The sequence below is a fragment of the Loxodonta africana genome, chromosome 4, assembly GCF_030014295.1.
Source record: "Loxodonta africana isolate mLoxAfr1 chromosome 4, mLoxAfr1.hap2, whole genome shotgun sequence".
Taxonomy (NCBI): Eukaryota; Metazoa; Chordata; class Mammalia; order Proboscidea; family Elephantidae; genus Loxodonta; species Loxodonta africana.
Window position 1 is genome coordinate 113,733,249 of NC_087345.1, and position 14,014 is coordinate 113,747,262.

General features: G+C 41.0%; 1 protein-coding gene across 1 annotated transcript in view; it reads left to right on the plus strand.

Annotated features, from left to right (window-relative positions):
- Positions 1-4,009: 4,009 nt before the first annotated feature.
- The window catches only part of BCAT1 (branched chain amino acid transaminase 1), a 111,212-nt gene continuing 101,207 nt past the window's right edge, over positions 4,010-14,014 (plus strand). The window contains exon 1 of the mRNA XM_003405356.4: positions 4,010-4,141. Coding sequence (XP_003405404.2) covers positions 4,136-4,141 — 6 coding nt within the window. The 5' untranslated portion in view covers positions 4,010-4,135. The remainder of the gene's footprint in view (positions 4,142-14,014) is intronic.

A 14,014-nucleotide genomic window follows, 5' to 3' on the forward strand; every position in this document is an offset into this window, starting at 1 on the left:
AAATTTTTTCCTGAGTTTGTAGAGTCGAATTTTGGATGAAGCAACTTCTATTACCTTTTGATAGAGACCATCTTTGTCTTCTGCTAATTCTCTTACTCCTGTCCCAGAAATTATTAATAGCTCAAGGCACAGAATATTTATGAGTGTCCCTTCTTCTAGAGACTTAGTAAGTTATAGGAGAGAAACTCTACAGCTGAGCAGCATATATTTTTTCATAGTGATTGTAATAACAGACTATTAAAACAGTGATGACAAAATGAAGCTGGGCTGTCTGGGGTTCTGAAGTCAATCTCAAATTCTGGGGACTGTTAGGTGTCTCTTCTTTAAGTTCAATGAAGGACACTATCCACAGGTAATGATATGGTATACACCAAGTGTGGAGAATTCAACTTCCTTTAGTATTTTTTAAATGTTTAACCGTTTGGTGACCCAGTTATTTCTTCCTTTGAATTTTTTGTTGATACCACGTTTTCACTAATGGAAGGCATGCTCATTAAACGACTAATTCAAAATTAAAGTTCCCAAATGGAAACTCTGTACCCATTAGCAGTCACACTCAATTTTTCCCAATTCCCCCAGCCCTAGGCAACCACCACTCCCCTTCCTACTTTCTGTCTCTATGGATTTTCCTATTCGGGGCATCTCAGATAAATAGAATCATACAATAGATGGTCTTTTGTGACTGGCTTCTTTCACTTCCTATAATGTTTTCAATACCAGAAAGATGTTCACCTGTGTTTTATTGACTATGCAAAGACATTCAACTATGTGAATCATAACAAATTATAGATAACATTGCAAAGAATGGGTTTCCCAGAACACTTAACTGTGCTCACATGGAACCTGTACACAGACTAAGAAACAGTCGCTTGGACAGAACAGGGGATACTGAGTGGTGTAAAGTCAGGAAAGGTGTGTGTCAGGGCTGTATCCTTTCACCATATTTATTCAATCTGTATGCTGAGCAAATAATGCAAGAAGTTGGACTCTATGAAGAAGAACTGGGCATCAAAATTGGCAGCAAATAATGAAAGAAGTTGGACTCTATGAAGAAGAACTGGGCATCAAAACTGGGCATCAAAATTGGACTCTATGAAGAAGCACTGGGCATCAAAATTGCATTAGCAACCTGCTTTATGCAGATGACACAACCTTTTTTGCTGAAAGTGCAGAGGACTTGAAGCACTTACTGATGAAGCTCAAAGACCACAGCCTTCATATGGATTGCATCTCAACATAAAGAAAACAAAAAACCTCACAACTGGACGAATAAGCAATACCACGGTAAATGGAAAAAGACTGAAGTTGGCAAGGACTTCATTTTACTTGGATCCACAATCAATGTCCATGGAAGCAGCAGTCAAGAAATCAACTGACATATTGCATTGGGCAAAATCTGCTGCAGAAGATGTCTTTAAAGTGTTGAAAAGCAAAGATGTCACTTTGAGGACTAAGGGGCACCTGACCCAAGCCATGCTATTTTCAATTACCTGATATGCATGTGAAAGCTGGACAGTGAGTAAGGAAGCCCGAAGAATAATTGAAACCTTTGAATTATAGTGTTGGCAAAGAATATTGAATATACCATGGACTGCCAGAAGAACAAACAAGTCTGCCTTGGAAGAAGTACAGCTGGAATGCTCCTTGAAGAAAGGATGGCAAGACTTTGTCTCACATATTTTGGACATGTTATCAGGAGGGATGAGTCCCTGGAGAAAGACATCGTGCTTGGTAAGGCAGAAGGTCAGCAAAAAAGAGGAAGACCCTCAATGAGATGCACTGACTCAGTGGCTGCAACAACGGGCCTAAGCATAACAATGATTTTGAGGATGGCGCAGGACCTGGCACTGTTTCATTCTATTATACGTAGGGTCACTATGAGTCAGAACCAAATGGATGGTACCTCTCAACAATAATAACGTTTTCAAGATTCATCCATGTTGTAGCATGTATCAGTACTATGTTCTTTTTTATTGCTAAATAGTATCCCATTAAATGGTTGTACCATGTTTTATTTATCCATCTACCCATCTGTTGACATTTTGCTACATGATTTAATTGCTTATTTTCTATCTCCTGCATAAAAATGAAGATCCACGAGGGTAGGAACTTTTTTTGTTGTTGTTTACCACTCTATCCCTAGCATTTAGTACAGTGTCTGGCTTGTTGTTGTCAGGTGCCATTGAGTCGGTTCCAACTCATAGCGATGGTATGCACAACAGAACAAAACACTGTCTGGTTCTGTGCCATCTTTTTGACAATGAATACAACACCATTCCTCTTCAAGTTGTCATTCCCAGCATAATAGACTATATAATTGTCCAAGGCAAAATGCCCAGTATCAGTCCATTTCAGCTCACTAATGCCTAGGATATCGATGTTTATGCGTGTCTGTCCGTTTGTTGTACTGTGGGGGCTTGCATGTTGCTGTGATGCTGGAAGCTATGCCACTGGTGGTCAGATTCCAGCAGGGTCCCCCATGGAGGACAGGTTTCAGCTGAGCTTCCAGACTAGGAAGAAGGACCCAGCAGTCTACTTCTGAAAAGCATTATGAATAGCAGTGGAACATTGTCTGATAGAGTGCCAGAAGATGAGCCCCCCAGGTTGGAAGGCACTTAAAAGACGACTGGGGAACAGTTGCCTCCTCGAAGTAGAGTGGAGCTTAATGACGTGGATAGAATAAAGCTTTTGGGACCTTCATTTGCTGATGTGGCACGACTGAAAATTAGAGGAAACAGCTGCAAACATCCATTAATCATCGAAATCTGGAATGTACGAAGTATGAATGTAGGAAAACTGGAAATAGTAAAAAATGAAATGAAACATCTGGCTTGTAGGAACTCAATAAATTTGTCAAGTGAGTGATTCAATTATTCACCTACCCAATATTCTCTTCCAAGCTAGGCCACCGGGAATGGGAGATGCATATGACAAAGGGTCTGCCCTCAGGAATCTCTTAATCTATTGAGGTAACATCTGTACAAACAAACAGTTTTATGAAATTTAAGAAAACTGATTTTTAAAAAGGAAAAGGACAAAGGGCAGTGCATCAATGAAGGGCTTAATTCTGCTTCAGGGAGTCGTGAGAACTTCACAGCAAAGGCTTCATTTGAAGCTTTTAAAAATAGGAGTTTGTCAGATGGACAGAGAGGGAGCTGGGGCCAAGCACTTCAGGCAGAAGGAGCAGCTGAGGCAAAGTCTCGGAGCCTGCCCTAGAAGATGAGCATGGAAAAGTAGCAATGCTGGCTGGAGCTTCTGTGTAGAGGTGGTGAAGGAACACACACAGGATTAAATCACCTAGCAGGCAATGTGCAAATAAAAAAGAATTTTATATATTAAATCAAAGAATTAAATTTTTTCCTAGGTATGTAAGAAATTGGCAAAAAATGATTTCATCTAAAGGTGTACTGGGGGACCGGAGACAGGGGTGGGAGAAACACTGCTGGCAAACTTTAAAAAATCAGGTACATGTTCTAGATTATTCAACGCTTCCATTAAAAAAAAAAATTCTTTAGACAATGAGGATCCACTGTATAATTTTGAGCAGAGTGTGCTAGGGTCGTATGTGCGGGCGGGAAAGCTACTTTGGAAGTTGCCAGAAGTGAGGTGGGCAGGAGTCTAGAGGTAGGCAGCCAGGTCAGGACGGAATTGAAATCAAATTTGATCCGTGACCTGTTTCCTTCTTCTTGACATCCCCAAGTAAATGATACATGGTAGTCCTGCACTGGGAGACACACTCACAGGCACTAATTCCAGGGAAATGTGGTAACTTGCTTGAAACACTGGCACCTCCAGGAGTGAGTGGTGGGCGAGGCTCCGGGCTGGGCTCTGGTCTGCGTCTTGGTGGTGCGAAAGGCTCTACCCTCTGCGGGCGGTCTAGGGGAAACACAGCCTCAGTCTCTTCCTGCTGACGCAATCGGAGGTCTCGGCTGCGTGGAGGCTCGTCTGCAATCCCTGCCGCCACGTGTGGCAGCCGCCGCCCCAGCCACTGCCCAGGCCATCCCCGCAGCCGCCACCGCGCTCGCCAGCCGGACCGCGCTCGCCAGCCACGCACCGGGGCCGCTCGGCAGGCGGCTGAGACCGGTCGGATTTGCCCTGCGGCTCTGCTACAGCTGTCCTCACCGCCAGAGGAACCATGAAGGTAACTATGATTTTGTCTGTATTTTACAAAAGTGAGTGTAAGGATTCAACACGCGATTTCTCAGAGAAAGGAGAAGAAACAATTAGCAGAAACGGGACGGAGAAGGACCACCACAGTTCGTCTCCAAGCAAACGTTTTTTAATATTTTTTTGAACCTTCCATTCTTTTCGGATTTCTGATGTGCCTTCTCAAGGTTTTTCACAGGGGCGTTTGAAAGTGGAGATAAAAGGCCGCTCACAGCTCCCGCTTCTCTTGTTTTGAAGTCTGGAAAGGAAGAGGCAGCTTTTCTCAATTTCTAAGATGCACAGGGTGTCGGGGATTTTGGAGAGGAGGTCTCGGTGTAGGTGGGGGTGTACCTGGCTGTAAATGGGGGTTTCCTGCAGTCTGTCTGTAGTGAAGGAGGGAGATGCAGGACTAGTTAGTTGCCTAAGGTGGGATAGGGGAGGGAGAACTGCCTAGTTGCTCCTAAAGGCAGAAGGCTCATATTATTTTGTTTCTTGAGGAAACGAAAGCTTCTAGGAGTAATAAATCATATAAACTTAAAGGCATTCTTTCATTAAACTGCCAGAGCACCCTAATGACTTATTCTTATGCAAATTAAGGATAATTAGCTGCCTGCTCCTTCTGAAGCTGAAGGCGTAGAGATTATACCACGTTGAGTGTTTTATTTTCCTGATCTTACACGTTGGAAAACCGCAAGGACATTAACAGCTGAAGAGCAGCTTCCTCAGACGAAAGTGAAGGGTGGGAAAGTAGCCCTGCCGTCTACCATCTTGGAATGAGGAGCTTCCTATAACGCAATCTGATCTCTTGGAAGACATAAAGCCATGATTCAGAATTTCAAATGAGAGGCATGTGCTTACCCACAACCCATCCCAGACCACGATTTCATTTAGAGGAAATAGTGCGTAAATGGAAAGCTTTCTTCACCAACAAAATTTTCCACTGTGGTTAATCCGTAGCTGAGCGGAAACACTACGTTTTGCATTAAGAAATACAAATGCATCCCAGTGAAAAACTGAGCAATCCCCTTCTTAGACAGTTAGATATCCTATTTTTGGCTTGCTCATGCCTGTAATTTCAGCTGAAGAACACACTCAGTTTTCTTTAGTGAGAAAATGGAGACAATTATGAGAACAAACGGTCTTTCTTTTCCAGCTCTTCCCTGTCCCATGTGGAGTTTTGGTTGATCATGCATTTTGTAGGTCAGGGGTGCTTTAACATGAGCCCACCGTACTTCTGTAATACAGGAGACTCCATTTCTGCTCTCTGACTTAAGAGGTTGTTCTAAGGCAATTTGATCCCTTGGGAGTTATTTTTCCCAGATTCTCCATTGCCATCAAGTCAACTCTGACTCATAGCAGCCCTATAGGATAGAACAGAACTGCTCCATAGGGTTTCCAAAGAGCAGCTGGTGAACTCAAACTACCAACTTTTTGGTTAGCAGTGGAGCTCTTAACCACTGCACCACCAAGATTAGGATGATTGTATTCTAGGCATGATCCAAGGACTGAGTGAGATTTCTTAAGTTTGTTTTTGTTCTTTAAAAACCTTTCTACTTATGTTTTACATATGTATTGCTATCATCTTTATAAAAAAAACAAACAACAACAACAAAAAAAGATTTTCTGTGTATGGCACCATGACAGGCTATGTCCTCAGCAAATTCTTGCCTAGGAGCTTATATTTTAATATGAATGCATACAGAATGGGCAACTGAATAAAAAAAAAAAAATCATGTACAATAAAGAGCATGTGTATAAAAGTGGTAAGTACATTTTACGGTTTAATGAATTGAGGTGGAGATTTAATAGAGGCACATGCGTGAATGGGATAGACTCAAGGGGAGTGATTGTCAGTGATATACAGCTAAGTGATGGAAAGGAGAAGACTTGAGTACAGTCTGTGGACTTGTAGGGGGAAGACAACAGGCTTGGGGGCCAGAGGGGGTTGACATTGCAGACACAGTACGTGGCCCTCCAGCAAGGCTCATAGATGCAAAGCTAGTTAATCAGGCCTAACATAAGAATAAGAACATCTTTGGAGACTTTGGTGATGAAAAAAAAGGAGAGGGAAAAAAAAGATAAAAAATTAATTTTGGCCAGTATTCCATCTAGTGAGTTTCAGTAATGAGTAACTTCATTTGATTTTAGAACTATAGAGTAATGAGAGTTAAAAATGTTTGCCATTTGTATACAAGAATTTATTTCTCTTCCCTGTCAGTTCATTGAACCTGAGACGGTCTAATAATTTGAAATGGGTTTAAAACCTTATGAGAGAAGAGAAATGAAGTCCCGATACATGCTACAACATGGATGGACCTTGAAAACATTATGCTGAGTGAAAGTCACAAATGGACGAGTATTGTACGAATCCCAGTTACATGTAATATTTAGAATAGGCAAATCCATAAAGACCAAACTTTATTGGTGTTTACCAGGGGCGGGTAGGAGGGAGGGGGAAAGGAAGACTCAGTGCTCAGGGGACGCTGAGCTTCTGTTAAGGGTGATGGGAAAATTTGGGAGCAGATAAAGACAATGGTTGAACAACATGATGCACATCATTAATGTCATTGAACTGTATCTGTGAAGACTGTTGAAATGATAAATGCTTTGTTACGTATATATTTACCTCAGTGAAAAAAAACACTTATGAAAGGAAGTCAAAAACAGTCATTTGATCATAAGAGGTGTGTGCTAAGAATTAAAACCAACTTATAGCTTTCTTCAGTAACCAATTATGATCATAACTTAGTTTGTGCCAGACATTTTATTTTCTTATTTTTATTAATAAGAAATAAAACTAGGGAAGTGAAGAACTAGAGAACTGAGCGTAGTGTTACTAACCTAACTGAGAGGTCTGGGCTTAGGAGTAAATTGTTTCTGTACATAAATGAAGAATTGTTTATCAAATGTGGCCACCTTGAGTGTTTGGGTTGGCTATAGCTTTTGGTGTTTCAGGTTGCCTGCTTCTTTGAGTGATCTTCTCTCAAACTGTATAAATGAAAAAAAAAAAAAAAAAAACCCATTGCCGTCAAGTCGATTCCAACTCAACCTGCACAGGAACATGGAAAAGAAGAGCTTTCTCTATTTGCCTTTACCTGCTTGGTAACCACAATTCCTTTAAATAACTGATGCCTCGCCCCAGAAACCCAGTGGAACGGTCAGCCTTACACCCAAGGGGGTTTGGTTACCATATTGGAGGGTGGGAATCTGGGACCTTCCATGATAGACATCATTATTCAGTCATCCTCTATTTTCTATACAATATTATCATTCTATTTAAGGGCAGGAGGAAACTGTGGCTGCTCACCTCATTTTACAGTTGTAAATATGGGCAGTCTTTGTGTTGTAACTCCCCCTCCCCCACCACCAACAGCTGTTCAAATGCTCTCAACTCTTAACATATGGTAAAAATCTTTACTAATGGGCTGTCCTGAGCCTCTGTAACACATTTGGTAGTGCATGTCAGTGCCCATACAACTAAGGTCACTGAAATTGGATTAGACCTGTTAGAGGCAACTCAAATCTTAAAAATGCTTCACAATTAAATGGTTGGGAAGCTCTGATTCATAAACATAACTTTGCAAGCATTTGCAAATTTTTCATCATGAGACCTAGTCTGTGATTCACAAAGTCAAGGGTGAATGCAAAGCCAAAGCAGAATCAGTCTTTCTATATATAACAGTAAGTTTCAAGTGCCAATTACATTGGATTAATCCTCTCAAACTCAAAAAGCTGAATTATGACATTACTTCTAAAAGTGGATTACTTATATACCTTAAAATAACTTAGAAACTAGATCATCTTATTAATACAAGATAGCATATCATGTAAATTTTTCTCTGTTGTCACATAGGCCGTGCTTTAAAAAAAAAAAAATTATTTCTGTTGTTGAGAATATACTCAGCAGTACATACACCAATTCAACAATTTCTACATGTTCGAATTCAGTGACACTGATTATATTCTTCAAGTTGTACAACCATTCTCACCCTCCTTTCGAATTGTTCCTTGCCCATTAACATAAACTCACTGTCCTCTTAGTTTTCTATCTATTCTTTTGAGTTGCTGTTGTCCATTTGATCCCCTTTAGGTACCTCTTTAAAAGAACACAATGCTCAAGTAGACCAGGCCTTTTCTGTGCAAAAGTTATTTTGCAAAATAATTTTCCTGTGTACAGTGACTAATGAGAGAAAGAAAATTTTAAAAAGTTAGTCATGATCCAAAAAATACAGGAAGAAGTTCAAGAAGAGGAGAAGGGAAGACAAAGTTTCGGAGAAAATTACTTTACATCAAGCAATAATCCAGAGAAGTAGTACTGAAAAACACATGGCTTTTGTGATTGAAAAATGGTGAAATACTTGTAAAATTCCACTACTGTCTTTAAAAATAGTCCAATATTTAAGTTGTTGTTGTTGTTAGTTGCCATCGAGTCAGTCCCGACTCATAGCGACCTTGTGTACAACAGAACAAAAGACTGGCAAGTCCTGCACCATCCTCACAATTGTTACACTTGAGCCCATTGTTGCAGCCACTGAGTCAATCCATCTCGTTGAGGGTCCTCCTCTTTTTCGCTAACCTTCTACTTTACCAAATGTCATGGATTGAATTGTGTACCCCCCAAAATATGTGTCAACTTGGTTAGGCCATGATTCCCAGTATTGTGTGGTTGTCCTCCATTTTGTGACTGTAATTTTATGCTGAGAGGATTAGGGTGGGATTGTAACACCAGCCTTACTCAGGTCACCTCCCTGATCCAAGGTAAAGGGAGTTTCCCTGGGGTATTTTTTTTTTTATGGCCTGCACCACCTTTTATCTCTCAAGATATAAAAGGAAAGGGAAGCAAGCAGAGAGCAGGGGACCTCATACCACCAAGAAAGCAGCACTGGGAGCAGAGCATGTCCTTTGGGCCTGGGGTCCCTATGCCTGAGAAGCATCTTGACCAGGGGAAGATTGAAGATAAGGACCTTCCTCCAGAGCCGACAGAGAGAGAAAGCCTTCTCCTGGAGCCAGCGCCCTGAATTTGGACTTGTAACCTACTAGACTGTGAGAAAATAAATTTCTCTTTGTTAAAGCCATCCACTTGTGGTATTTCTGTTATGGCAGCACGAGATGACTAAGACAACAAGCATGACGTTCTTATCCAGGGACTAATCCCTCCTGATAACATGTCCAAAATATGTGAGACAAAGTCTCCCCATCTTTGCTTCTAAGGAGCATTCTGGTTGTACTTCTTCCAAGACAGATTTTTTTGTTCTTTTACCAGTCTCTGGTATATTCAGTATTCTTCACCAACACCACAATTCAAAGGCATCAATTCTTCTTCAGTCTTGCTTATTCATCGTCCAGCTTTCACATGCATATGAGGTGACTGAAAATACTATGGCTTGGGTCAGGTGCCTGTTAGTCTTCACGGTGACATCTTTACTTTTTAACACTGTAAAAAGGTCTTTTGCAGCATATTTGCCGAATGTAGTGCATCCTTCGATTTCTTAACTGTGCTTCCGTTCATGTTGATTGTGGATCCAAGTAAAATGAAATCTTTGACAACTTCAACATTTTCTCTGTTTATCCTGATGTTGCTTATTGGTCCAATTGTGAAGACTTTTGTTTTCGTTATGTTGAGGTGTAATCCATACTGAAGGCTGTAGTCTTTGATCTTCATCAATGTTTCAAATCCTCTTCACTTTCAGCAAGCAAGGTTGTGTCATCTGCATAATGCAAACTGTTAATGAGTATTCCACCAATCCTGATGCCCTATTCTTCTTCATATAGTCCAGCTTCTCCGATTATTTGCTTAGCATACAGATTGAATAAATATGGTGAAAGAATACAATCCTGACCGCACACCTTTCCTGATTTTAAACCATGCAGTATCCCCTTGTTCTGTTTAAGCGACTGCCTCTTGATCTGTGTACAGATTCCTCATGAGCACAATTAAGTGTTCTGGAATTCTCATCCTTTGTAATGTTATCCATAATTTGTTGTTATCCACACAGTTAAATGCCTTCTCATAGTCAATAAAATACAGGTAAACATCTTTCTGGTATTCTCTGCTTTCAGCCAGGATCCATCTGACATCAGCAATGATATCTCTGGTTCCAGGTCCTCTTCTGAACCTGGCTTGAATTTCTGGCTCTTCCCTGTCAATGTACTGCTGCAACCGATTTTGAAGATCTTCAGCAAAATTTTACTTGCATGTGATATTAATGATATTGTTTGATAGTTTCTGCATTTGGCTGGGTCACCTTTCTTTGGAATAGGCATAAATATGGATCTTTACCAGTCGGTTGGCCAGGCAGCTGTCTTGGCATAGACGAGTGAGCACTTGCAGCTGTGCATCTGTTTGTTGGAACATCTCAATTGGTATTCCATCAGTTCGTGGAGCTTTGTTTTTTGCCAATGCCTCAGTGCAACTTGGACTTCTTCCTTCATTACCATTGGTTCCTGATCACATGCTACCCCTTGAAATGGCTGAATGTCAATCAATTCTTTGAGGTACAGTGACTGTGTATTCCTTCCATCTTCTTTCTATGCTTCCTGCGTTGTTTGATATTTCCCCTGTAGAATCCTTTGCTTGAGGCTTGATTTTTTTCTTCAGCTCTTTCAGCTTGAGAAATGCCAAGTGTGTTCTTCCCTTTTGGTTTTCTATCTCCGGGTCATTGCACATGTCATAATACTTTACTTTGTCTTCTCAAGCCGCCCTTTGAAATCTTCTGTTCAGCTCTTTTATGTCATCATTTCTTCCTTTAGCTTCAGCTACTTGAAGTTCAAGAGCAAATTTTAGAGTCTTTTCTGAAATCCATTTTGGTCTTTTCTTTCTTTCCTGTCTTTTTAATGACCTTTTACTTTCTTCATGTATGATGTCCATGATGTCCTTCCAAACTCCTCTGGTCTTTGGTCATTAGTGTTCAATGTGTCAAATCTATTCTTGAGATCGTCTCTAAATTCAGGTGGAATATACACAAGGTCGTACTTTGATTCTCATGGACTTGTTCTAATTTTATTCAGCTTCATCTTGAACTGGCATAGAGCAATTGATGGTCTGTTCCACAGTCGGCCCCTGGCCTTGCTCTGACTGATGACATTGAGCTTTTCCGTCATCTCTTTCCGCAGATGCAGTCAATTCAATTCTTGTGTATGCCATCTGGCAAGGTCCATGTATATAGTTGCCATTTATGTTGTTGAAAAAAGGTATTTGCAATGAAGAAGTTGTCGGTATTGCAAAATTCTGTCATTCGATCTCTGGCATCATTTCTATCACCAAGGCCATATTTTCCAACCACCGATTCTTCTTTGTTTCCAACTTTCACATTCCAATCACCAGTAATTATCAATGCATCCTGATTGCATGTTCGATCAATTTCGGACTGTAGGAGTTGGGAAAAATCTTTAATTTCTTCGTCTTTGGCCTTAGTCGTTGATAGCAGAGCATTGTTTGATCTAGTGCAGGAAGGTGGCTCAGGCTGGAAGGCACTCAAAAGATGACTGGGAAGAGCTAGTTGACCTTAATGACATGGATGGAGTCAATCTTTTGGGACTTCATTTGCTGTTGTGGTATGACTCAAAATGAGAAGAAATAGCTGCAAACATTCATTAATAATTGGAACCTGGAATGTATGAAGTATGAATCTAGGAAAATTGGAAATCGTCAGAAATGAAATGGAATACATAAACGTCAATATCCTAGGCATTAGTGAGCTGAAATGGACTGTTACTGGTCATTTTGAATCAGATAATCATGTGGTCTACTATGCCGGGAATGACAACTTGAACGATTCGAAAGGAGGGTGAAGAATGCATTCGTTGTCAAAAGGAACATTTCTACCCTGAAGTACAACGCTGTCAGTGATAGGATAATATCCATGTGCCTACAAGGAAGACCAGTTAATATGACTATTCAAATATTTAAGCTAAAAAGAACCAATTCACTTGTTCTTTATGTTTATGTGTAGAACTGATATTTGACCAATTGCGTTTACAATCTATGCCTTAGTGTGAAAAAAAAAATTTTTTTTTTTTTAATTTTGACTGTAGATGGTTATTTGCTTTACGAATCCCTAAGAAACCTAGGATATGGGATCGTCGTTGGGTGCCATCAGGGTGATCTTGACTCTTAGTAACTCAGTGTGACAGAGTAGATCTGCTTCATAGGGTTTTCTAGGCTGTAGTACAGAAGCAGGTCACTAGGATTTTCTCCCAAGGTTAGCAGCTGAGAGCTTAACTGTTGCACCACCAGGGCTCTTTAGTGGATCTGGGATTAGAGAAATCAGATTCTATTTGACTCCTTATAAGTCTAGAGAGAAGAAGGAGCACTTGCTAGGATGTTCTAGGCCAAAGATCCCACAATATCTTTTATGTGACTGACAAAGATGTCAACACATTTAGGCATCTCCTGGCATGAGCACAAGGAGGGATTTGCACAGCATGAACGCTCGGCAGGTGTTAGCATTCCACCTCTGCATTAAAGGATGATTTTGTGAAATACAATTCATTTTAGCTGAATCAGATACAAAGTTATATTGTTTTGCTTTAGTTCAGGATGTTAGTGCAGGAATCTGAAACCGTAATGCATGTTTCTTTGAACCTTGAAGATAAAACCCACTGCCATCAAGTCAATTTCCACTTATAGCGACCCTACAGGACAGAGTAGAAGTGCTCTATAGTGTTTCCAAAGCTGTAATCTTTACCTAAGCAGACTGCCACATTCTCCTCCCCTCAACCCCACACACAGAGCGGCCGGTGGGTTCAAACTGCTGACCTTTAGGTTAGCAGCCAAGTGCTTAACCACTAAGCAACCAGGGCTCCTTTTGAAAATAAAAGGTAGAATTAAAATGGTGCTGCAAAATTTACACAGGTGAAGCCAAATGCATTACTCAGGGTTTCCATGGTTTTCAGCGTTGCAAGGTTAGTGCTGGTGTTTGTAGAAGAAACATATCCAGGCTTGAGTAAGGACTTCTTTGCTTAACTAAGATAGTAATACTTTGCATTTTTAAAGTGCCAAACAAATTACATAACATTAAATTGTAACCTCAAAACATTCCTATGAAGGAGGCGTTGCAACTATTAACCTCACTTTACAGACAAAAAAATAAAGATCAGGAAACTTATTAGACTTGCTTAAGGCCAGAAACGTTATTGTGTGCCGTCGAGTGGATTCCAACTCATAGAAACCCCCTGTGACAGAGTAGAACTGCCCCATAGGGTTTTCTAGGCTGTAATCTTTACGGGAGCAGATTGCCAGATCTTTTGTCCTCCGGAATGGCTGGTGCATTCAAACTACCAACCTTTCTTTTAGCAGTCAAGCACTTAACCACTTGTCCTACCAGGGCTCCCCCTAAGGTCAGAAAAAGCAGAGCATAATGAGAAACTAGGTATTCTGACTCCTAGTCTAGTGTGCTGTCTACCTCACCAGTGGGCCCAGCCTTTTCCTGTATTCTGGCAGGAATTTTGCATCATTGTTTGCAGTTCATAGATATTGTTGTTGTTAGCTGCCGTCCAGTCGGTTCCGACTCATAGCGACCCATGCACGACCGAACGAAACACTCCCCAGTCCTGCGCCATCCTTACAATCGTTATTATGCTTAAGCTCATTGTTGCAGCCACTGTGTCAATCCACCTTGTTGAGGGTCTTCCTCTTTTCCACTGACCCTGTACTCTGCCAAGCATGATGTCCTTCTCCAGGGACTCATCCCTCCTGACAACATGTCCAAAGTGTGTAAGGCGCAGTCTCGCCATCCTTGCCTCTACGGAGCATTCTGGCCGCACTTCTTCCAAGACAGATTTGTTCGTTCTTTTGGCAGTCCGTGGTATATTCAATATTCTTCGCCAACACCACAATTCAAAGGCATCGACTCTTCTTTGGTCTTCC